Raw genomic sequence first — 26,058 nt, 5'->3', positions numbered from 1 at the left:
AGCCCATACCCTGCACAATCAAATTTGACAATCCTCATCCTTCTTGTGCAAAACTATCAACCACATCACCACTTACTACATCTAAACCCTCATCTCCAAATACTCTGCCTCTTGACCTTTTTGTTTTGCCTCTGACTTATGTCTTCTTGCTACATTGCCTGTTATGTAATTCTCTCACTCTCTAACACTGTGGATCACTATGGTGCTTAAATAAACAATAAAAAATAATAATCATTTTATGTCATGAGAGCTATAGAACAACAGATCGTGGTTCCATTCATCCCCTGATAGGCATAGGTTGATCTATACCAACCATTATCCCATGTTCAAAAACCAAGAATAGCCCTAATATTGGTTCTGTTGTCGTCCAACTATTCCTGAACAACTGTAAATCTTAAGAGAACATATTTGTCCAAAAAAAATTCTTACACAATATAATAATAATAATAATAATAAAAAATTCTTACACAATATAATAATAATAATAATAATAATAATAATGCCTATACACTAAGTGTTACCTACCATAGAATCATTGATATAATGGATATGTTTGTAGCCATTCTTGTCGCTGTGGATTTGGTAATACGATAAATTATCCGATGTGAACACTGGAAACGAGGGGAAGAACTGAAAAACATAATTCATGTAAATGTCAAAACAAAGTCAGACAGTATCACTCTGAGCTATCTGTGTATCAGTATGAGGCCTTATGCACAGTTAATGTAGAAAAACATAAAAAATATAAAAATAGGGGTGCATGCTGTAAAAGGATTTTTTTGTACTCAGGGGATTCCCATCTACTGTTAGCGATTAGCATACATTCCCTTATAATGCAATCATTGATACAAATTTGCCACTAAATTGCAGCAAACATTTAAAAATTGAACACAGGGAGATAACAGGGAGGAATGAATATATAGTGCAAAGAGCAATGATGTGCTGTAACCTTCAACAGCCAATCAGATGTCATCTTTAGCTGTCCAGTGTAGTCAGGCTAATAAAAACTGTTATCTGATTGGTTACTATGCATCACATCATCATTCTTTACACCGTGCTATTAAATAGGTTTCATAATTTATAGAACCCTTGAACGTTTTTTCACAGGAAAACTTGCTGGCCCCCATTGCTTTTTGTGTAAGGGCGACTAACTATCCACTAAGAACATTTCAAGGTGCGTACCAACTTCCTACATTTGCGGGTTTGCAGATACAATATTATAAGCTTGCCAGCAGGGCCCTCTTATCTCTCTGTCTGTCTGTATGACCCAGTATAGTTTTATTACTGTTATTTTTCCCAATAATAAAGCGCTACGGAATATGCTGGCGATACATCAATAAATGATAATGATGGTGATAATGACACTCTGGAAAATTGCACAGAATAGACCAACCATCCTGCCTTATGTCTACGCCTTCATTAATTTAAGCTTTTAAGTTGTTCTTCTAAAAACTGACCAATTTAGCTTTATTCATTCATTTATTAAATTAATCTTGAAAGTTAGGGGAAATTAGGACTATCTTTATTATATTATTATAAGTCGCTTTTATGTTCTTTATTGTTTTGATATATTGGTCTAAAGTGCACCTAGAGATGCTTGGAACGTACTGCGACTGTAAGGTGTAAAAGTTGTGCTATTATGAACAGAGAAGCGAGGTTGGTCTGAAAGTTCAGGTCCCTAAACATGCCTGCTCCACCCCCACCAAATCATTGGAATACACCCTGCAAGATGAAATCCAAACTTAAGGAATAGGCAGCACGGTGGCTAAGTGGTTAGCACTTCTGCCTTACAGCACTAGGTCATGAGTTCAATTCCCGACCATGGCATTATCTGTGTGGAGTTTGTATGTTCTCCCCGTGTTTGCCTGGGTTTCCTTCAGGTGCTCCGGTTTCCTCCCACACTCCAAAAACATACTGGTAGGTTAATTGGCTGGTAACAAATTGACCCTGGTCTGTGTCTGTCTGTGTGTATGTTAGGAAATTTAGACTGTAAACCCCAATGGGGCAGGAACTGATGTGAGCGGAATTAGTGGCGCTATATAAATAAATGATGATAATGATGATAAGGAATACCCCGATTGAACCAACTCCTCTCATCAGACATGCATCTTGGCTCACCATCCCGTGAGAACGGATGTGTTTGCACAAAACTAAGCAAGTGACATCACAAAAGTATGAAAGGATACTAAGCTATTACTAAACATATCTTCATGTTTGCAAGAAGAACAGTTACATAGGAGTGATGCTGCAAACATAATGTGGATAGTATTTTATATTTCATACCAAGATTTTGTGCATTTACAGCAGCATAATCATAATCCAGTTTAATTTTTAAGGGACCCAGAAACTTAAATTTACGAAATTCACTTTTGATGATGATTATATAATGCCTAACTTCATCAGTAGCACAACTATGAAAAATATGCAGTACTAGCTTTCAAAGAGGAGAATGGGGATATGCAGTATATACATTTTCTGATCCCCTGGTTATGCAAATGAGCAATATTTTCAAAACTGCTCCGCCAAATAATTTCCTCGTTCTGTATTTGATCAGGAAATTTTGCACATTTTTGCAAGAGTCTTAAGTATTCCCAGTTCTACCACAAGTGCACCCATCAGCAGAATTTATTGACTGGTGTTATCCTGCTCTATTCATAAACTGTATATTCAGAAAAAATGTCAATCTACAAATATAGTTTCGGCTGTATCACCCCTGTGACACGGCCTGTTTCAATGCAAAACTTGGTTCATGCTAAATTCCCTACTATAGATATATATATATATATATATATATATATATATATATATATATACATATATATATAGATATATAGATATATGTACATACATATGAAGCAAACATTTATAGAACTATATATTAGCATACATTGCGTAAGCAACAGGCATTTAATAATCTAGAGTGATTTTATTAAGTCAGAATTATAGAAGTGAAAATGTTCTCATCTTTCTTTGTTTCCAGATTATGTTGTATTAAGACGCAATTGGCATCCACTTAAATGGTGAAATGAATAAGTACAGCACAGATGTTCATATTGTAGATGTGCGTTTGCAGTATAAAAGTATCATGAGTCAAGACATTCCCTGAGCCAAATGATCAATTTACTGTAACACAGAGCATTCTAATGCAGCTATAATTAGCTTTATGTCTGTACCGCTGCTCAAACAAGTCGTTAGATTTGTATTTGCAGATCCTACTAATTAAAGTACAAATGTATCCTTAGCACGTATCAGATGAAACAATACAGCAATTAGCAAACTGACGAATGATGAACGTTTGAACAGAAGAACAGAAAACAATAGACATGTTTAAGAGTGAGAAACATATTTAAAAAGTGATTGTTGGTTAATGTATGAAAAAGTATATATAATCTAATAAAATATAACACACGCAACCTATATAACAGGGGTGTGTCTATACATTGTAAGGGAGTAGAAGTGCAATTGAGGCTGTTATTTATGTATAAGAGGGGAGAATGTAGACTTTTTATGGGTGGGAGGGAGATTTAGTAGAGCCCCTTCCACTCCATTACTGTGACTGATGGGCCCTGCCCCCCTCCTTCACTCCTAGCAGGGGTGGGCTGCCTACAGCCAAGGGGCAGACAAAGGATGCTGCCAATCTTTTCCAATTGTGTTTTAACACATTCATATATATATATATATATATATATATATATATATATATGTGTATATATATATATATATATATATATATATATATATATATATATATATACATATATATATATATATATATATATATATATATGTGTGCGTGTGCTTTCTATATTGGCATATCTGACATGTTTAATATACAGAACAATACATACTACGCCAATCCATCCAGTTTTACTTGCTTCAACATACTGTCGATTCTAAGGAGAAAGTAAGAGAGTATTAGCTTACAGCTTGTGATAATGCATTTATAAATATAACATGAGTTGCTCTTGTTGATCAATAATAAAATAAAACATTCCGTTTTGCTCTAACCATACATGAACAGTCAGCAGTCTCTTTATTAAAGACTTTCATTTTCTTCAAACAATACTTGGGGGTAAATGTATGAAAGTCCGATTTCTGCAAGTCGCCGGAAATCAGCGGCTTTGCAGCTAAAATGTAAAGTGGCGATGGCTTGTAAAGGCAAGTTTTTCCTTTACAAGCCATCGCCGCTTTAAATTTTAGCTGCAAAGCCGCTGATTTCCGGCGACTTGCAGAAATCGGACTTTCATACATTTACCCCTTGGTGTCTGCTGCAAAACTGGTGGCAAATTGTGCCTGATTCAAGATAAAAAAAGGCGCAGTCAAAATTAGTGTATTTCCGCCAATATGCTTAGCTGTACGCAACGTGTGTCGGCAGCATGTGTATAGATATTATTCATAGTTACACAATGTTTTTGTCACTTTGAAAAGTCAGATGTATTGCTGGGTATTAGACATGAAAAAAAATATTCTGATCAGTTATGTACAGTTATGCAGCAAATACCATCTGCTCCTTCATCTAATGAATACTGGGAAGCTGAGGTGCAAAGTTGCCATCAAGTGATCCCAGTCTTGTTCAGACCCTCTCCAACAACAATGCCGGGGAGTCAGGAAGAGCCCAGTGCTCCTCAGCCTAGACAGGGAGGCACATTGTGCTTACACCCAAATCATTGAGTCACAAGCCCTATTCTGACTAGCCTGGGCTGGTACTCACTACGGCAGATGGACCTCATGTTTGTGATCTACCTGTTATACAGCCTAGATCTGCAGTACAGGTGATACTATTCTTTTTTTGCTTTTACTTATTCATCATTACTGTAGGCAGCACTGGTCCTGTGCAACCAGGACAATACTAAAGCTGGGTACACACTACAGAAATTTCGACCAACTTTTTATGCCGAGCGATTTTATATGCGACCGATGGTCCGATCGCTCGGTCCATGGACTGCATACACACTAGCCTTGTTTAGGACGATAAAGGGAAGAGCGGATGTCCCTTTAGCAACTTTTTACAGCCATGTTGTCGTGAGCAATTACTGTAATTTCGTACTCACAGTTGTGGATCGGTCGGAAGTTTATACACACTGCACAACGGAAACGAGAATGGAACGAATATATTAAACGGTACGACCAACCAAATGAGGTGACAATCGTCCATTTGGGCAGACTTTCGACCATCGTGTCACTGCACACACTGACCCGACTTTTGAACGAGCGGTCGTATGTCGGCTGTTTGAGCCTATTATTGGACGAAAACAGTGTAGTGTGTACCCAGCTTTAGGTCTGCATGGGTAGGACTACAAGCTCCCCTAGGAGACAATGTTTTCTTTAGTCTCCAACCAGTGGAAAAATATTGGGAAAACTTTCTGCGAATCACCAAAATTCAGATTAATTAATATTTGGGACCATTCGATTCACCACAGAAACCAGATATCGGTGCTCATATTCCTTTTAAGAGGTACATACAAACTTATTTTAAGTTACAATGATATAGATTAGTTTCCAACAAAAGTCTACCAAAGTCGGGTACCTTTGGGCAAATCCACTGATTTGAGCTCTGCTCATAGTCGCATATTGATATAATCGATATGTTCTGTATTCTTGTCACCCACTGCACACTGATTCTGTTATCCTGAATCCACGTCACCCAGCTAAAGCAGTGTTCACTGTGAATGGAACATATATTATTTATTAGAACACCAGCAATCAATGGAACATTTGGCGCTTATTTAATAATGTGACACAAAGAGCCTTAAGAACACATAACCAATCAGATATCAGCATTTAGCAGGTTAGTGTGATTAGTTTGATGAAAGCTTATTTCTGATTGGCTGTCATGAGCTACAGCACATTATTGCTGCATGACATTAATAATAGTCCCTGTGAGAATATAACTGTATTTTAAAATCACCTTGAAGAAATCAGTGAAGGAACGGGAACCTGAACTGTAGGATATGTCGGATGATCGACTTTTACAATAAACAATGTCACCGCTGGATTCTTTGCTCCCGCCTTTGAAGAAACGGATTAAATGTAAAAGTTAGTCTGAAAAGTGCCCCTGAAAACTTTCTTAAAAGACATACATTGACTGATAACTAATACTATAATGCTGATATTTTCATAAAAGTACTTTAGGCTAACAGAATAGTCCTTCATAATTTTATAACATTAAGGTGCTTTGATGTATATCTTAAAGGAGAACCAGTGGTGGATCCAGGGTGGGGGGGGGGGCCTTATCGGAGCAATCGCCCCCCTAGCAGTACAAGCATACCTTTTAAATCACAAAGACGCTGATCAAAGGGAGCGGGTCAATCGCGACCAGGGGCGGGGCCAACTGGGACCAGCCAATCAGACTGAAGGGGGGGTGTGACTATCCTAAAAAAATATGTCTAGGTCCACCCCTTAGGAGAGCTAATACAAAAAGTATCAAAAGCGATATAAAGATGTATTATAATACCACATTATATATTCCTTTAAAACTTTTAAGTCTGCAATTTACGGTGACTTACAACAGTTCTACAACTAACAGGAGGCTGCTATGGGAATCTTTCTGACAGTGTGCATTTAGTGCATTCCTCAACCATATAATTGATCTGCTCTAATTATCTATTGAAAACTGAAATTAGTCAATCCAACCTTAAATGAATACTGCTTGATATTTAAATGATAAGACTATAAATATAAATAATAACATTTGTAGAGTAATATAAGCAGTAAAGTATTCTGTATACATTGTGTTACCTTTGGATAGGGTATCTTTATAGTTTGGGGATACTGATCTTCACCAAAAAAGGGATACTCAATAACTGGTACTTCTGTATCATTAAACTGAACATAGGCAATAAAATTGCCATTTGGAGACCACCATAAAGCATATTTTGATCCAAGCATTTCCTCTGAAAATAAGATTGACAACAGGATAGATGGTAAAACACTCTACCTATAGTGAACAATAAATAGTGTCAGTTCTATACTGTTTTGGGGTTTATGTAGGTATGATGTTTCTACTAGCTCAGTGTTTTCTTAATATATCTGTCCTTTATACTCTAAGGCAGTGATGGCTAACTTGTGACACTCCAGGTGTTATGAAACTACAAGCCCCAGCATGCTCTGCCAGTAGATAACTAGCTGATAGCTGGCAAAGCATGCTGAGGGGTGTAGTTTCACAACACATGGAGTGTCACAGGTTAGCCATCCCTGCTCTAAGGGGTAGATTTATCAAACGTTCTAAGAAGCGGTGGTGTTGCCCATAGCAACCAACCAGATTTTAGCTATCACTTGCTAGAATGTACTAGAAAATAATAGTTAGAATCTGATTGGCTGCTATTTTCAACACCTTTTTTTTAATGGTTTGCCCCTAAGTTAACAAGTTCATATATCTTTTCTAAAGCACATTTACGTTCTTGATTATCTTAATGGAAAGGTGACAATTTTGCGATATAAAGCTGTTATGGCATTTTGTGATTCTATTATTCTTTTATAAATGAAGTCTGATAAAGTTGAAAGAAATCTCCACCTACAGTTTATATATGTACACAGTGGTGGAAGTGGGGGTGTATACGGTGGAATGCCGTACCATTACTTCTCCTACCGCTTTCATTGTAAAACTGTAAAATTAGATTCATAATAAGATAAGATAATATAAGATAATAAGACGATTGTAAATCAACGAGGTCATTAACATATCATCTTTAATGACATCACAAGGCAATTTTTTTGCACAAGAACAGCTCAATTTGCACATAAGTTAATGAGTTTCTGGACTAAAAAAGCCAAAACGGTGGCATTTGTGGAATTTTACTGTCCAATGGGTGGGGTGAAGGCGCTTCTTGCTAAGGGAAGACCAGGCGCACAGGTGCACCAAGATTTGCGTACCCATCGTAAAATGAGATTCCTTTTTATGGCAGTAATCTTGTCTTACTCTATACTTTTAATGATACGCATTTCGCACTTTCCAGTTACACATCAGCAGAGAAGTTTTATCTATGTTTTTTCCTTTCTGGATAACCCCATCGTTTCAAGCACCTGCTGTGAACCTATAAATTGATTGAGTAACTTCCATTTCTGTATTGTTGTTTGAGAGACATGTTTGGTATCAGTAGCTGATGGGGAGTACATGCCCTCTATTGCCATTTGGAGGTTCCTTGGTAAGTTAGCTCTCAATTTAAAATACACATGAATTTATCACCCAGTATATAGGGACTCTTATTGTTTAGAGATCGGACAACCATATTAGCAGAAGCACCTTTACCTGGGCGGGTGGCTTATCATATATTTGCAAATGTGTGCAGCTGAGATTTCTGCATTTTATGCACAAATAGAATAGAAGATATTTTATTACTTCACAGCAGTGTGCTCTGGGATTTTTCTCTGTGTTTTAAACATGCCTGAACATAAGTGAAATAAACATGTTATAATAACAAAGGACCTACCTTCATAGACCCAATCTGGAATTCCATTAAATATTTCATTTTCTTTACCATCGCTGCTTAATTGAATTGATGGCTGCCCAGGTTCATTTTTTAAATAAATATTATTGTCCAAAACATATACCTAACAATAGACAAAAATAAATGAACAATAGACAAAAATAAATGTCTTATTGTATCATGGATGCAAGAAAGTTAAGTACCTTATATAACCTTGTTTTTACTAAGGCTCCAAGTAAGTAAAATTCCTATGATTAAGTGATCACTAATATTACAAAACATTAAATCAATTTAAATCAGGGTTTGCAACTATAAAACAAGCCATTACTCCAATGATGTAGTGTAGGCTGCCATGGTTTAAAACTTTTGTTTATATTAGAAGAAAATATGTATATCCCAAGGAAATAGAAATCAAACTTTTGTTATAAAACCATAAACATAATTTGTAAGAATTACTTTGCTTCATGTCATAACACTTGTTGTTCATGCACTAGATTACCAGAAACCGCTGGTTTTAAGGACTAATTCAGGTTGAGCACCCATTTCCTATCATTATTTACCTTTGTTTTGTAAAGTTGTACCCTGTTTTGAAGTAGGCGGGTACGGATCAATCTGCAGCCAATCAGATCATCGGAATGTCACAGCAGCACAGAGGAGATGAGAGTGGAAGTTTACATATATATGTTTATTACTTTAGTTTTAGGTGGAAATTTTGTATGATAATTTGTAATGTTTTTTAAGTGGTATTATTGAAAGCTGTTTTCAATCAGTATTGTTCAAATAAGTTTTCGGAAATAACATTTGTTAATTTTTAAAACTCAGGTAATGAATAATAAATACTTCTCAAAATAATTTTAAATATATTTTACTAATACCCCATTCCCACTGGCCCAAAACCCCAGAGGTTCAGTTTGAGTCCAGGGGCATCTACCCGGGACGAGTGACCTTGGAATTAGACCCGGATCTTTTGGAGGGTTATTCCCGAGTCCGAACCAGGTAGCCTCCAGTCTGAACGGTAAGACCCAGGTTTTTCAACTCAGGTCTCACCAAAATCTATTGTAAAGTTAAAAAAAAAAAACCATCACAAAAGGAGCCAATCAAAGCTCCTCTTGTGATGTTGCCAGGTAGACCCGAGGAGAACCGTGTTCAGTGTCAACACGGTCTACCCAGGAATTTGCTGGGGTATCCTGCACTGTCACCTGCCAATATCCCGGGTCCATAAACCTGCGATATTACCAGGCAGGCAGTGTGAAAGGGGTATAATTTTTAATTGAATATATGAAGCATAACATATATATTATGAATTTTTATACATAGAATTGATTAAATACATTTTTTTACAGGTTCACTGAACCACTAAAATTGCCGCAGCTCAGTACATACGTCCTGTTTGTAACATGCTTAATATTGTTTTTATGTAATAAACCTATATAGATTTTAACATTAGATTTTTCTTCTACATCCTATATTTTATGGATTTCAATGATGTGACTGGATATGTGGAGAGGAAGTCAGGCCTGGAACAGTGACAATGTTTAAATACAGTAGGGAACCGCTAATCCAACATGTAATGATTACAGGCAACCAGGACAGAACAGCAATTTTATACATGACTGAGTTTGCTGTGTTATTTTATTAAATCATTTATGAGCAACATCTATGTGCAAGCCCTTGCTTTCAATTTACTTTGTCTCCCTCTTTTAATAAGGTGTTTCCATTTTTGAATACGAATTGAATGCGCTTTAAAAAAATTTTTTAAAGTACTTCTAGATCTACCAATAATATGACGACAACTAATTTTGACGTCAAGGAAATTGGCATTTTTAAAATGAATTCCCTTCTTTTTGTTGCTGCCGAAAACTTTCTCCCCCATTATAGGTCACCCCTGTAGGTAGCAAACCTAATGAGGAGAATGTAAGAAAGATTCATTCAAAGGATTTGTTCAGAAAAAGTTTATCAATTGATATAACCGTTGACAGAATTGTATTTCCAATCCACTTTACCAAATAAATCAACAATTCTCTGCCAGCAACTTCTTAGTTGAACATTTTGGGAACGTTTGTCCCCCTGTCTGTCTCAGCTCACACCTGACGTCACTCTGTCTTTACCCAGAATGCATCTGTCTTTACCCAGAATGCATCACCACTCGCATAACATAAACCTTAACTGAATTACAGAGGTCACAGCATAATAAATGGTTGCAGATACAATAATGTGGAGGCTAAGTCTCTGCTTACCAATTTATGGCCAACCGGGGACCAGGAAATGTACTGAATTTTGGGAGGTAGTTCATTTGTTTTTACAAACGCTCTATAAGATTTAAGAAAGAAATGGTGTTACTCTCAAATACATACAAATGCACAATGTAATATATCTATAGTAAGTAGAAATCAATGCTAACCCATTCTCTACATCATAAATGTGGTATGATGCCGTGTAAGAGTATCTCCATTGCTGTAAAGATATTGCAAGGAAAAAAAACAATTATTACAGAAAAACATACACCAGCAGACTAGATTATGCAAAATATGTATTCTATCAGAACGTAACATCTACAGCAGCTCAGTCAGAGCCTGAGTCTGAATCCTGACAGCAAGAGGGAGGGAGCAACTTACTATACATAGTTTTTTTTCTGCACTTATCATCATCATCATCAGTTATTTATATAGCGCCACTAATTCCGCAGCGCTGTACAGAGAACTCCCTCACATCAGTCCCTGCCCCATTGGAGCTTACAGTCTAAATTCACATACACACACACAGACTAGGGTCAATTTTGATAGCAGCCAATTAACCTACCAGTATGTTTTTGGAGTGTGGCAGTAAACCGGAGCACCCGGAGGAAACCCACGCAAACACGGGGAGAACATACAAACTCCACACAGATAAGGCCATGATCAGGAATCGAACTCATGACCCAGTGCTGTTAGGCAGAAGTGCTAACCACTAAGCCACCACTTGGCAACACATTGTCATTGTTAAGAGCATCTCTATCTGAGTAAGCAGAGAATGAGTGATAGGCTTAAAGGTTTGCTTTGTAGAAGTGCACTGGTCCTTATGGACCACACGCAAAACATCGCAACTTCCTCTTTAGTGTCGCTGTGTCCCTCAATGTGCACAAGTATGTGCTAGATTTCTTCCAAAGAGCATGAGATTGCCAGAGCAAAACGTCCTTTCCAAGTAGTGACTATGGACACTAGTGCGTCTAGTTTTGCAAGCAGTGCAAAAATGAGATTTAACACAAGATTATTTAAATTAGATAAAGTGGTGGAGAGGACGATTTATAGGCTCAGTCTGTGCTTTGCAAGAAGAGCACACTGCCTTTGTTACTGTAATACTGTATTTGAATTTTACATGCACACTTTGGTAATGTAAAAAAAATGGTTCTAAAGTGGTGGAAATTTGGACTGTAACAGTTTTGAACAGTGTACCTCTTCCTGCAGACCTAAGTGCTCCTCTAGTTTGCAGAGGCATCACCTAAGAGAGTATTCGTCCACCTTATAATTTTCTGGACGAACAATCTAGGCGCCCAAAGTGCAAAACCCGATTCATTTTGTAATGGGCATCCAGTGTGCATGGTAAACTTAATTGAAGTCCACTGTGTGGATTTGTGGATTAAGCCACTAGGACCGGATCAGTGATGTCACAACAGCTTAACTGACTGCAGTAGCAGCATTTTAACCTATATCAGATACCAATAAACACTATACTAAATAAGTAAGGATGCATATTCAGCTGTCTGTAATGCAATGTGGAGGTAATAATATATTAAACATTATTTTTTACAGAGCTTTAATGAAGGTAACCCTAAACTATGTATATAAACGTCGTACTTCATATCTGAACAACTTCTATTTTTGTTTTTAGTGGCCATTGAAACACTATATTACACACTGTATCTGAAGGATAGTTTCCCTCTGCAGATTGCAGTTATTGTGCACAAAGGGATGCAGAGCAGGTTTACATGGCAGCCCAAGGAAGCTCAGGCACAAAGGGGTATATTTACTAAACTGCTGGTTTTAAAAAGTGGAGATGTTGACTATAGCAACCAATCAGATTCTAGCTGTCATTTTGTAGAATGTACTAAGCAAATGACAGCTAGAATCTGATTGGTTGCTATAGGCAACATCTCCACTTTTTCAAACCCCCAGTTTAGTAAATCTAGCCCCAAGTGTACTTAAAAGGAACTTGTACTTCTGAAGTGACAAGCATAAATCCTGTTGTATAATGTGGCATATCTCAGTCTGCGGAGATATATCCTTTCCTAAAGAATCTGAATCTACACCAAAAAAACAGCTGCTATATTTTGGATAATAACCAGTATAGGGAAATAGCAAACAGGGAATCAGCAACGCTAGAATAGTGTGATGTGATGCCAGCAATGATCATGTACATTTAAACATTTTCTGGATAAGCATCACCCTCTGGTGTATTATTCAACTAATGCAAATGTTAATTCTTACAGCTGTAGATTTGTCATGGTTTCATGATTATAGATTCTGACTACTTCTTTGTCAATGTAAGGTTTATAATGGAAGAATACTTAGGCCCCTTGGTTTATCCAAATTCAGTGGTCTCTGTTTTCTTCCAGTATCTAGTTTCCTATGTTGTGTACTAGATATACCATTGCCACAGCTATAAATTTAATTGCACAACAGAATAACTGCATATTTATTGAGCTTAATTCCCATTCAGAAACCCATTTTAGCACCTCTAAAGAGCCAGGATGTAGGTATGGCCCTGCTTACGCTTGTATAAGCTCTGCTATTGTTCACCAAGAAACAGAACGGATACAATTTGCTGTGCTGCCTCCCATAATAAGGTGCATAAGACTGGCACATGCTATAAATTGTGGTGCCCACTGAATAGCCAAATTAATGTATGAGCATATCTGCACCAATCTTAGGGGCGTTATAACTAATGCAGTCACTACAATTGTATAAGTACATTACATTTAGTAAATAATTGCCTTAATTGTTATATAAATTTATACATAAACATTCTGTATATTAAATCTCAAATTGTGCTTTAAATCTAATGAAGGGAGATATATTGCAAGAAATCACATTACTTTTTTGTAATTGCTCTCCAGGTAAGCAAATTTTCTGTCTGGCGATTGGTGATAATTTGTAGCATTCACCTCCTCCTGTAAACAAAAAAAATGTTTGGAAGTTATACGTTGGCTCTATATATCTGTACATTTCGACATTAATGCAAAACAAAAGTATTTAACAGTGTCCATAGTGCAAATTATATGCAAAGTAAATGAAGAATTAGTCTTAACCAGGAAAATCTAACAGATGTTTACTCTAAAGAGGAGTTTCATACATAAAGTTCAGTTAAACACCCAATGTAGACAAAAGGCTTCTTTCTGGAGAAAACTTGTGTCCGGAATCTACACAGGGATCGAGACTACTACACACATCATTGTATATTAGTTCGTGTGCTGATAGATTTTGAGCTGCAGGTTTGTTTTCATATATTGTCTATATTATCAAATTGATTCATTTGAATGTGAGAGGCGACGCCAGGGGTGTGGTTATCACTTTAATGGTGGACATTTTGGAGCAGTCCCCATACTGCTGGTAACCCCAGTAGTATATATTGGAATGTGCTTTGGCATATATACAATTGTACTACTGCAAGGCAGTCGCCACTACGTCATAAGGGAAGCGCTATTTCATTGTCTTTGTATTGTATGCACATATATAAAGCACTGCTATGTTTTTAGTAAAATAATTCATCTAAGACTTGCTACTTTGACATGTACACAGTTTTTCCCAATTTGCAAGCCTAGTATTCTGACTTGACCACACTTTATTAATAGTACAACCCTCTCCCTCCACGTTAGTGTTAGTTTAACAGCCGAACCACATATACTTTCCAACTTCACTCTGCGCCCTGGGAAAAAATTGTTTTTGGTGTTTGTTAACTTGAAAGTTCGGATTCCCCTTTTCTTTCTTCACCTGAATGGCACCAAAATCACACAACTACATAGGAAACACAGATTACCAATTTCCCTTTAAGTTACTTTATTATTAAATATACATTTTGGGCTTCATTTAGAGTCGGACGCAATGTGCGTCTAAGACTTACATGAAAGACTAGGAGTGGGAGTGTGTCGCAGCTTGGTAGGGTACTACGAGGGGCATGCAACCGAAGTTGCGTCCCACTCGTAATACCCTACCAAGCTGCGACCAGTTCCTGCAGCTAGCTAACTACCTGCGCCACCTAATTCCTGCCGCACTTTTTCAGCCTTGTTTGACTTGTGTTCCGCCTGCGTCTTGATCCGACCAGGGTAGTTTTTGCGGGTAGACGCCCATTGTATCTGAATTATTCATGGTCACGTTGACATAACGCCGTGTTCCGCCCTGTCCCTCGTACTGAGACGCAAGCTATCGCAGTGTACACTGCGTCTGTTCCGTCAGCGGAAATGTGCAGGATGCGCCTGAAATGGACTTTGCGTCCGACTCTAAATGAGGCCTTTTATGTGCTGGAATTGTTATTCAAACCTATTTGTATAATACTTCTAAACAATTATATTAATGTAATGGGAGTGTTTATATTAATATAATATAATATTAATATTATATCATATTAATATAAACACTCCCTTTACATATCTTATTTGACAGCTTGGTGGAGATAGCCCAAAAGTACTGGAATTTACAACGTGGATCAAAATCTTTCTCATTTTAGGACAACACGTGCTGACCTTTCTCATAATATTTCTTTTGTGTGTGTGACATACTTTTTTGAAAATATTGTAATAAATAAAACTATAATTATGGGTGGAAATTTTATAAACCAAGGCAAATTTTTGTTATTCCTTTTCATTTTCAATTAAAATATGTTTCGCATATCACAAACATTGCAAATATGTGGTTGGGGTCAGAGCACTTTTTTGTATTAGATTTTCGTCTAGTCCGTGTGTCCCCAGTTTTTACGTTTAAGACAGAGGTAATCAAAAAGCCATAAACTGAGAGTAAGATAGTGGAAGAAGCAGTCTTCAACAGATGTAAGACTTCTATCATGCTGATGGGAATACCTTGAATTTGCTCTTCATCTATCACACCTGAATTATTGTCACATAGGCAGCTAAGCTCTGCTTTGTTAGGATTTAGCAAACTATACTCTGGTTCATGAAATCCTGAACCTATCCTATCTACTCAGCCGTGTATACTCACAAATGTTGTGTTCTTCAGAATCGTAGACACCCTACCAGTTTCTACATTATAAATGAGTACATTTCCATCTTCGTTCTTGCGAATATATTCGTTCTCTGCATCAAAGGGAATATTACAAGTAAAATGACACATTTTTTAAATGAATGACAACTAATTTTATTTTATATGTATACAGTTGTATAAAAACATATTTGTGTCAAAGTTTGAAATAAATTCACAAGTTTATAAATGCATTCAGCTGTAACGATCAAAATACTTTAAGGGTATTCAAGACGCTAATGATATAAGACATATGGACATATGGACATATGGACATATGGATATGTGTTATATGAATTTGGGTTACTTGTAACCTAATGTGTTCTTGCCAATTTGGTATGTGAACTTTATATGCATGGAGCAGTGGGATTAGGAGGAGGTATTGCTGTCATACACCCAAAAATGACGAGGAACTACAGTGAGAGATTCATACTAATTATTAACACTTTATATACTTCTACTAATACATCTAATTTACTGTTAAAATAAATGGAATTCTCTCTATGCTGACACTTTTTTTTAATAATAACATTATTTGCACGTTATTGGGCGTGATTCATTAAGGAAAGTTAAGCAAAAAAATTGAGTAAGTAGTCTCCTGGACAAAACCATGTTACAATGCAAGGGGTGCAAATTAGTTTTCTATTTTGCACCGAAGTTAAATACTGACTGGATGTATTATCCCATATACTGTATATGTTGAGTGCAAGTAAGGAAATATATCTACTAGGCATGTATGCAATGTAGTGTATTGTATATGTGTTCTATGTAAGAAGTACATTTTGATTGATGATGTACTTTGCTTATACAGAAAATTGATATCTTGGATAGGCAAGGTAATTATTGTTAGTACACACACATTGATATTATCCAGTACAAACTGGTCCAAACTTAAAATCCCCAGACTATGGGCCTGATTCATTAAGGATCTTAACTTGAAAAACTTCTTATTTCAGTCTCCTGGACAAAATCATATTACAATGCAAGGGGTGTAAATTACTATTCTGTTTTGCACCTAAGTTAAATACTGACTGTTTTTTCATGTAGCACACAAATATCAACTTTAAATTTCAGTGTACAAATAAGCTATCAAGTATTTGTGTGCTACATGAAAAACTGACAGTATTTACCTTAGGTACAAAATTGAAAACTACTTTGCACCCCTTGCATTGTAACATGGTTTTGTCCAGGAGACTACTTACTGAATATTTTTGCTTAACTTTCCTTAATGAATCAGGCCCATTGTCATTAACTTCTGCTCTGTCTTCTGGTGGACAAATGAGGATATCACGTTTGCACACACCCAAGACTACTTAGCTTGTTCTATATTGTTACCACAATGTTGCAGCTCTGCGTAAAACCACTCAGATCTGCTTAGAAATTGGTTCATTTTAATTTTACTTTTTTCACAAAAATGAGTAAATCATCATGCTCAGACGTGTCTGTTTGCGTTTTTATCCTGCATGAAATATCTCTGTGGATGCTCCAAAACAGACCACATGCCAATGAACACAACTGCATGCAATTCATATCTGGATACAAATTAGATTTTTGACTGCTACTTGATAGGCGGAACAGAGGGGGGGGTGAATAAACTTAGGTCATATACAGTAAGGGCGTACCAACACAGATGTGCCTGATATCAGTTCTGTGTTTCTCATAAGTACGCCTGGTTACGTCTTGATTTAAGTATTTAATGTAAAAAAAAAATGAAATCCATATTTTTATTGATGATTATACTGTTAACAGTTGTTCATTTATTTTATAATTTACAATTATAGGAAGGGGGAGCCATAAGCAGAGCACAGGTGAGTGGAAGGTGGAGCCATAAGCAGAGCACAGGTGAGTGGAAGGTGGCGCCATAAGCAGAGCACAGGTGAGTGGAAGGTGGCGCCATAAGCAGAGCACAGGTGAGTGGAAGGTGGAGCCATAAGCAGAGCACAGGTGAGTGGAAGGTGGCGCCATAAGCAGAGCACAGGTGAGTGGAAGGTGGAGCCATAAGCAGAGCACAGGTGAGTGGAAGGTGGAGTCATAAGCAGAGCACAGGTGAGTGGAAGGTGGCGCCATAAGCAGAGCACAGGTGAGTGGAAGGTGGCGCCATAAGCAGAGCACAGGTGAGTGGAAGGTGGAGCCATAAGCAGAGCACAGGTGAGTGGAAGGTGGAGCCATAAGCAGAGCACAGGTGAGTGGAAGGTGGAGCCATAAGCAGAGCACAGGTGAGTGGAAGGTGGAGCCATAAGCAGAGCGCAGGTGAGTGGAAGGTGGAGCCATAAGCAGAGCACAGGTGAGTGGAAGGTGGAGCCATAAGCAGAGCACAGGTGAGTGGAAGGTGGCACCATAAGCAGAGCACAGGTGAGTGGAAGGCGGAGCCAAAAGCAGAGCACAGGTGAGTGGAAGGTGGAGCCATAAGCAGAGCACAGGTGAGTGGAAGGTGGAGCTATAGGACTGTTGTTCCAGGTAACTAACTTGGCTTTCATCTAAACTGTAATTTACTGTATTGTACTTGTCTCTCTGTGGTGTATGTGTTACCTTTATCTGTTATCTTTCTGTATATTTATGCTTTGCTTTTGCATGTAATATAAAATTGAATTCAAAGTTAAAATAACAGGTGCACGGTATGAGGTATTCTATACCCTTTTCCTATACTGCAAAGGATGACATTTTAGATAACTAGGATAAATGTATTCATCCATTGTCCGCGGAGCGTCTCCGGAATGCTGGCAGAGGCAATATCGCAGTTTCCTCCTCAAAGAGGTGCAGGGAGACCCGCGACGTTGGTGCGCAGCAGCGATGTTCAGTGGAACGTCGCAGCTAATTGAATTCCCCCCCAATGTGTCCCATATGTAGGGAAAATAACATTCCCAAAAGACTTACATTGTTATTATTATAGAAACACCCAATATTTATCTGTTGTCTAAAGAACAGATGTAAATACTCACAGTGATTCCTTGCCAGACATATAACTAACTGCCCTAAAACATATGTATTTGGCTTCAAAAAAAGTCATAAATATATATCAATAAAAAATAATAAGATGTTTTAGAGGGATTTGTGTATGTATTAGCACCTAGTTATTCCAACTGAACATCTGCTAATGTCAGAAGTCTGTCTAAATAATTTTGAATGTAATCCAGGATTAATAGCAGTTTCTAATTTTTACTAAGCTTTGAATTCTTGTTTTTTTTGCCAAATTATTTGTTTTATGCATTATGGGTCTGATTCATGTAGGAGGTCAGGTCCGTTAGCGTGCCGTATCTTGGGTAAAAGCACTCTGCTTATGAGCCAGAGCGACATTGCGCCAGTGAACGCAACTGCATGCAATTCATGGCCGCAGGCAAGTGACACTCCTGGCAGCCTGCGATTTGAAGGGGGGAACTGGGGTGCAGGGGCTGGCTGGGCTGGGGGGCAGGGGGGCATCTGTCCCCTGGGCCGGTCCCATAGTGGACTACCTTGGGCTGGGTCAGTGGGCTACCTGCATTTATTTCCCTTTAAAATATGCAGAGTCGAGTCTTGCCCCCCCCCGAGCTAAAATTTGCCAGCCCTCCCCTGCAGAGGTGGGAGGGGAGGACTAACATAGGCAATGTACAGTGAGGGCGTGCCAATGGGGAGCACACGTGGCTGGTTCAAGCTCTGGGCATCTCTCAGGTATATGACTTCTGGCCATATCACTTGAACTACCTACAGGGCAGATGTAATGGTCGATTGATAGTGCTGATGGACGCGCATGTTCTTATAATTAAGGGAAACTGTAAAATTTAATTTTATGTACAGTAGGCCTTAAGAACATACTAATATATGTATTTCATGTTAAAAAAACATGAACAAAAATGTTTCTAAATGTATTTTTATTAATGACTATAGTATGATTATAGTATTAAGTGGTGTTATGGAATTTAATCTTTTTTTATGTACAATATGCAATATGTTGATGGATGAAGGTGGTAATCAATATTTTCTGTAAACTAATATCGGTTGAGATGTGATTAGTACGCAATCGAATAATTATTATTGCAAATAACAACATGCAAATATGTTTAATCCATTTATTTTAGTTCATATAAAACGGCAAAATGTTTGCAACATACAAATTATATCTAATTTGGTATCATTCTGTTTGCAATTGCATGTGAACATTTGCAGTATTATCTATGTAGCGTTCGCACCTTGCCAAGGCTAGTCATAAATAATATCACTTTTCATACACCAAATAGTCAGTTCACAGAGATCATAAAGGAACCAGTTTGTATAGGACCTTAGGAGGGACACCTGGCAATCTCAAGGAACAATGACCAGAGAAATCAACCAATGGCACGTCGAGTTCTTGGGAGGTCAAGACCCTTCGACCTATGAATGTGGATCTTAATACCATAACTGTGTATCTTTGTGATGTCACAGCTTTTTAACTCTACATTGTATAAATTGTTCACCTTTGGCTTTGGGAACCAGAGCGTTCCGATAGAAGCTTGTGTTAGTGCTAACAAGCGCATGTGTATGCATAAAAAACGTTGTCTTGTAATACGATTGCAAATAAAACCTTTGTTCTTTGGAACCACAGTGATCGCATCTGAGAATCTTTATTGCAACCGATACATATGTACGGATGTAACAAATAAGAATTTCATGCAAAAAAATATATATATATTTTTATTAACGGTCATAGCATTAATAGTTTCACATTTCTTTATAATTTTTTTATCTATGCATTCTGATGTGACTTTATATTGCATATATGTATGGTCGTATCCTACACTATGTCCTGTCTGTCTGCATACTGCAAGTAATGTACAGCCAGAACATGCTTAGACCCAAATGGAAACATTTTTTGAGATCCGCTTGTACTAGAATACGGGCGGACGTATGTGCGAGTTACGTGCAATGTTTTAAAATGAAAGTTGTGTTCAGATTGTGTTCCTATATGAACCAGGCCCATTATATATAGTAGTGATGACATATAAGGATATGTTTTACATATGTTCATGTTACTTGTGTGTGGGTGTATACGTAATTACCTGATTGATAAAAGCATACAAGACCAAGGGGCAGATTTATTAAAACTTCTAAATAGGAAAAGTGAAGGTGTTGCCCATAGCAGCCAATCAGATTCTAGCTATCATTTTCTAGGATGCGCTAGAGAAATGATACCTAGAATCTGATTCGCTGCTATGGGTGACACCTCCACTCTTCCTTTTACAGACATTTTAGTAAATCAACCCCCAAGAATGGGGGAGAAAATGAGGCTAAAATAAGTTTTATTATTAATGCATTTATTTTTGTTTTTTACCTGAAATCCACACATGATAATATTGCTGGTAGTAAAATGTGCCACTGAACATATCGTCAAATGTAAAATCGCGAAGACCATCTTCCTTTTTCACTATGGGAGGAAAAAAAGCCAAAATGATGTGGTTGTCAAATAAACTCATGCATGTTCTCAAAGACAATAATTCTACTTTGTAAAAACCTTAAATGGTAATCAGAACATACATTAAGTTATGTCTTTTTCAACATGTCACTTCACATTTAATGAACTATTTCCATCTTCAACAACATGACCGCTCAAGGCTAATTGTTTTGCAGCTGTTTCCATGAAATAATAGAAGTTAAGGTCTTTGATACTATGGTCTACTAAGAATTCTATATAGTAAGAGGCAGGGGCAAACGCAGGATTTGCAGAGGGGGGTTTCCACACCACGCCGCCAGTGGGCATGACCAGCATGCATGGGGGCGTGGCTATAATTTTAGACAGTGCTTGGCTGCTCTCCAACTCTTCATATCCCTATAATATAAATGAGCAATGCTGTGTGCACTACTGTTAGGTACACGCAGCTCTCCTTTTTCAAGCAGAGCCGTGTGAAGCGGGGGCAGGGTCCAGCCACCTCAATTATGCAGTGTCCCAGGCTTGGAGGGGGTTTCCAGGCACTAGGAACCCCCCCCCCCCCCCTCAGTTTGCCTATGAGAGGATTGCATGTAGTAGTAACCCACCGTCCAATAAAGGCAGGCGCCTTTATTGGATGGTGGATTGCTTTTTGTTTTGTTTGCGGGTGTTGGGTGTTTTCTCCTTTTTTTCTTATTATTTTCTATCTAAGTCTTAATAGCAATAGGTCTATCCCACGCATTGTTGAATTCTTTAACTGGTTGAGTTCCCACCACAATTGCTGGGAGACTAATCCATGATTTTCTCACTTTTCCTGTTCTTCCTTATCTTATCTATAAATCCTTATCCCTCTCTCCTTTAGGGTGTACATACTCAGCACTTGAAGTCTTTCCTGATAAGTTTTACTACGCAGCCAATGTACCATTGTAGTAATTATATATATAGATATATATGCATATATATATATATATATATATATGCATAACTTATATTGGAATCCATGGTGAAATGAACAGAATGGGAGCCTCCATTACTTAATTTGCGGTGAAACGCGTCAATCGAGCCAAAATGACGAAAATCACCACAACCCAATGCCCTAATCTCCAGATATTACCTCCCCCCTGGATTCTCCCAGAGGGAAGAGCAAATAAGAGCATCAGGATCCCTCTAAAACTTAGTTATCAGGGAAATTCCCTTTTCTTCCTGACCTAAAACTTGAGTAAGCTTACAGCTCAGGCTATATATCTACATTTAATTTACTCATAAGGCTAAAGGGATACACCGGTTGCAAACAAAATGTTATTTAAAATATACTCATCATTGCCAAATAAAGACGGTGTGAAAGGACCCAACACCGACTTTGAAACAATTATAAATATAATAATTTTTTCTTCCACCTCTACTACCTCTTGCTGAAAAAAACAAAGGCGCCCCCATGTCTGAGAGATGGAAAAGATGGTCTGTACGCTTGAGGCCTATAGGAATTTTATCGTTAAAAAGACGATTTAAAAGGATCTTAACAACGAATTCAGCTCTGACAAATGCATTCATTTACTAAACTCACTGTAGTTTCTAAATCAGAGAGGAAATAAAAATAAAGAAGGGAATCATTTGTGTAGAGCATCCTTCTTGTTCTGAGACTAACAATTTAATGACGTGACGTATCTACAAAACAAACGATGCAGAACATAAAAGCAAAACGATCGGTTTCTGCAGAGACTTCTTAAAGTTAAATCTTTGCACGTTAAAAGTTTTCAAGGAAAAATAAATATACATTGTCATTATGGGGTTTCATTCCAGACTAACACCAATGGAAATAATTTTATATCTGGCATACACTCAGTTTTACTATTAGCAGCAATTAATTAAATGTTCCATATTGCTCTTTTTCATGTTACTGTCCATCAGTAAAGGTGGTGAAATGGCCCATCTGTTTGCCATCAGAAAGTGAAATATTAGGGTTGGTTATGTAGAAAAGAAAAAAAATAGATGACAGTATAAAACATAGGCAATGACCATCTGGGTGGCAGGATTTCTGTTACTGCAACTGCAAGGAAACAAACTGCATGTGAATCATGCAGACAGGGAAACAGAAAAACAACATTGAGTCATAGTACACTGTTGCCCATATAAAAAAAAATTGTATCTCAGGGGTTAAGGTGGCCATTGGCAATAACAAAATAGCCCTTTATGTCGACGATATACTTCTTTCTATTACTAACCCCCTAATTTCCTTTCCAAATGTCTTTGGTGAGATCAAGCCCTTCTCAGCTCTCTCAAATTTCTAAATAAATACAACCAAGACGGAAATCTTAGACCTGCTTGACCCCCAAAAAAAATTAAAACAGCTTTTGCAACTCAATTGTCAATCAAACAGCAAGACAACAAGTATTTGGGTATCTTCCTAACCAAAAGAGTAGAGTCTACCAAGTAAATTATCCTCCCCTGTTGTCCGGCATAAAAAGGTAATCAAATGCTTGAAACAACAGGATCATTTCCTGGGTTGGCCGTATGACATCTATTAAGAAGAATGCAATGAGAAGTCTGCTGCGTCTCTTCCAAACATAGCCAGAGTACTGGCTGAATTCCGCTCTTCCCTTCAAAAATTGGCGATGCGTTTTGTCTGGGCTGGTAGGAAACCCCACACTCAAGCTTGCATTCTTCAGAGACCGTCAGGAGCAGGTGGCCTGGCCATCCCTAATTTCTGCAACCTACTTTACAACCTATACTACCTTGCAGCCCACCTTGCACAGTGTATGCATTGGCAGCCCCCTCCAAACTCCAGAGTTTGGGTTGACATACAGTCCACAACTTTGGGTTGGCCCTCATCAATGTCTTGGCTTTGGCTGACCTAGACCCAGAAAATTCCCTCGACCACATCCCATCCCATCATCCTACCATCCATGGCTATATAGTAACAAGATCTACAGACTATCTCCTTCTCTCATTTAATTCCCATATGGGGCAATCCATCCTTCCCTCCGGACCCATCAGGGTTCCTGTTCCTAAATGACTTCCTGAAGTCTGGAGTATTTCCCCAGTTCTCCAATTTACACAACCTCTCAAAGGGACGGTTCCACCCATACCTGCAGATACAGCTTTTCTACTAATCTGCCCAAACTTGTATCACCAGTAGTCCTCTCACTAAATCTCTGTTTCCACAACACCCCTTTAAGGGCCTGATATCAATCACTTACAATTCCCTTCTCCCTATTTCTCCCAGCCAGAGGACCCCATATGAAATCAAATGGAAACTAAATTGGGGCAAAACCTTAGATTCAGAGGAATGTTCTGACATATGGGAGGGAGTTACAAATTCCTCGAATAACATCCGCATTAAAGAAAACACATACAAATTTCTATTTCTGCGGTACTATGTGCTGACCAGGCTCTGTGGAACCTACCTTGATGCTTCGGACACCTGTTGGAGAAACTGTGGTCAATATGGGTCTCTCTTGCACTGGTGGAGCTATCCCAAACAGCTATGGACAGAGATTACAAACCTAATTTTCACCATTACAAGCATTCCCATTAGCCATGACCCAAAAATTATTCTAGTTTACCTGCCAAAACCAGACAACCATAGACAGTCAGTCTCAAAAAATGATTACACATATTGCTAGTGCTACCACCTGCCATTCTGGATACCCCCCCCCCCCCCCCCCCGCCTCCCCTACACTAGCTTTGATCTGTACACGTCATTTAACATGTTTACCAAATGGAGTATATCACAAGCATACTGAGAAACTCTGTGTCCTTCTACAAAGTCTGTCCCCAGTGGACCTCTTCCACATTCAACCGTTGCCCATAATAAGATTGGCTTTAAGGCTATAAGACTGACCATTCTTCTTCTCCACCTCTCTTCCTACGAAAACCGAAAACTATGAAGTGTTTCTACCTCAAGACTTTCCAACACTACCCACCAATGGAAGTCCCTCCTCCTGTTCTCCCAAGTACACCCACCTCCCTCACCCCATATTTTCTATAGACATCCTCTACTTAAAATAACAGTCATCCCCTGCTTGTCCCTTTATTATTTATTCCCTGCCTGGCTTAGTTAATTGATTACCATGTTAATTCCCTTTATTTCACTTATTTATTGTTGATGGTTTTTCAAATTGCCTGTAACCCTATGGGCCCTTCTTCCTGCCACCCCCACAGTTACAAGCACAGCATGAAGATTTGTTGCACAGTTTTTTGTAATTCCCTCTACTGCATAGACTTAGTATACATGGAGAGGGCACATTTAATGTCATTGCTTCATCATTGTCCAACTCACTTTGTTCAACATCAGCTGAAAACAGCAGAGATTATTTAAACTACAAATAAAAATAACATTTCTGAGGATAGCGAGCATGGGGAGATGGGGAGGCACTAATGGCGTATGAGAATGCTAGGTGGGAGGGAAGCAGGGCCGAAATATGCATTGAAACTCTTAGGGGTATATTTACTAAACTGCGAGTTTGCAAAAGTGGAGATGTTGCCTATAGCAACCAATCAGAATCCAGCTGTCATTTTGTAGAATGCACTAAATAAATGAAAGCTAGAAGCTGATTGGTTGCTATAGGCAACATCTCCACTTTTTCAAACCCGCAGTTTAGTACATATATCCTTTAGTCATCTCGCTACACCAATAGGTAAATGACTGACAATAGTTATCATTAGGGTGTGTTCATATGAATGTTCAGCCCGCATTGCCTCTCTGTTTAAGCTATGGTACCTTTTATCACCGTTGAACAGAAACAAAATGCAGCTGAAAGAGAACTTTAAAAAGAGATCATTGATCCCTATGGTGATTGCAAGACCTGTTCACACATCATTCAGGACAAAGTAGAGTTAATGTTCAATGGAGCATAGTCATAGCTATTCACAGACTAAACAGGTTTAATTCTCAGTAGAATAAACTAACCTAAATACTAATAAGAAGGAATATAAGAAGGGACATCATAGTAAAAAAAAAAAAAATCGATGTCATAAAAACAACAGATGAAGCTGTTTTTAATTCCGCATTTAGCTCTCATGGCTCACCAAT

At 38.0% G+C, this 26,058-nt stretch overlaps 1 protein-coding gene across 1 annotated transcript in view; it reads right to left on the bottom strand.

The window, feature by feature from the left end:
- FAP (fibroblast activation protein alpha) overlaps positions 1-26,058 on the bottom strand; it is a 75,082-nt gene that overhangs the window by 39,020 nt on the left and 10,004 nt on the right. Inside the window, exons 3-13 of the mRNA XM_075180749.1 lie at positions 20,934-21,026; positions 15,614-15,708; positions 13,498-13,572; positions 10,828-10,880; positions 10,664-10,736; positions 8,430-8,550; positions 6,739-6,893; positions 5,909-6,009; positions 5,528-5,663; positions 3,849-3,893; positions 526-630 (exon numbers count right to left, since the gene is read on the bottom strand). Of these exons, the coding sequence (XP_075036850.1) occupies positions 526-630; positions 3,849-3,893; positions 5,528-5,663; positions 5,909-6,009; positions 6,739-6,893; positions 8,430-8,550; positions 10,664-10,736; positions 10,828-10,880; positions 13,498-13,572; positions 15,614-15,708; positions 20,934-21,026 (1,052 nt within the window). The remainder of the gene's footprint in view (positions 1-525; positions 631-3,848; positions 3,894-5,527; positions 5,664-5,908; positions 6,010-6,738; positions 6,894-8,429; positions 8,551-10,663; positions 10,737-10,827; positions 10,881-13,497; positions 13,573-15,613; positions 15,709-20,933; positions 21,027-26,058) is intronic.

Source organism: Mixophyes fleayi, chromosome 7 (assembly GCF_038048845.1).
Source record: "Mixophyes fleayi isolate aMixFle1 chromosome 7, aMixFle1.hap1, whole genome shotgun sequence".
NCBI classification, from domain to species: Eukaryota; Metazoa; Chordata; class Amphibia; order Anura; family Limnodynastidae; genus Mixophyes; species Mixophyes fleayi.
Note: the sequence above shows the minus strand (reverse complement) of the source record. Positions and strands in the feature narration are given on the sequence as shown.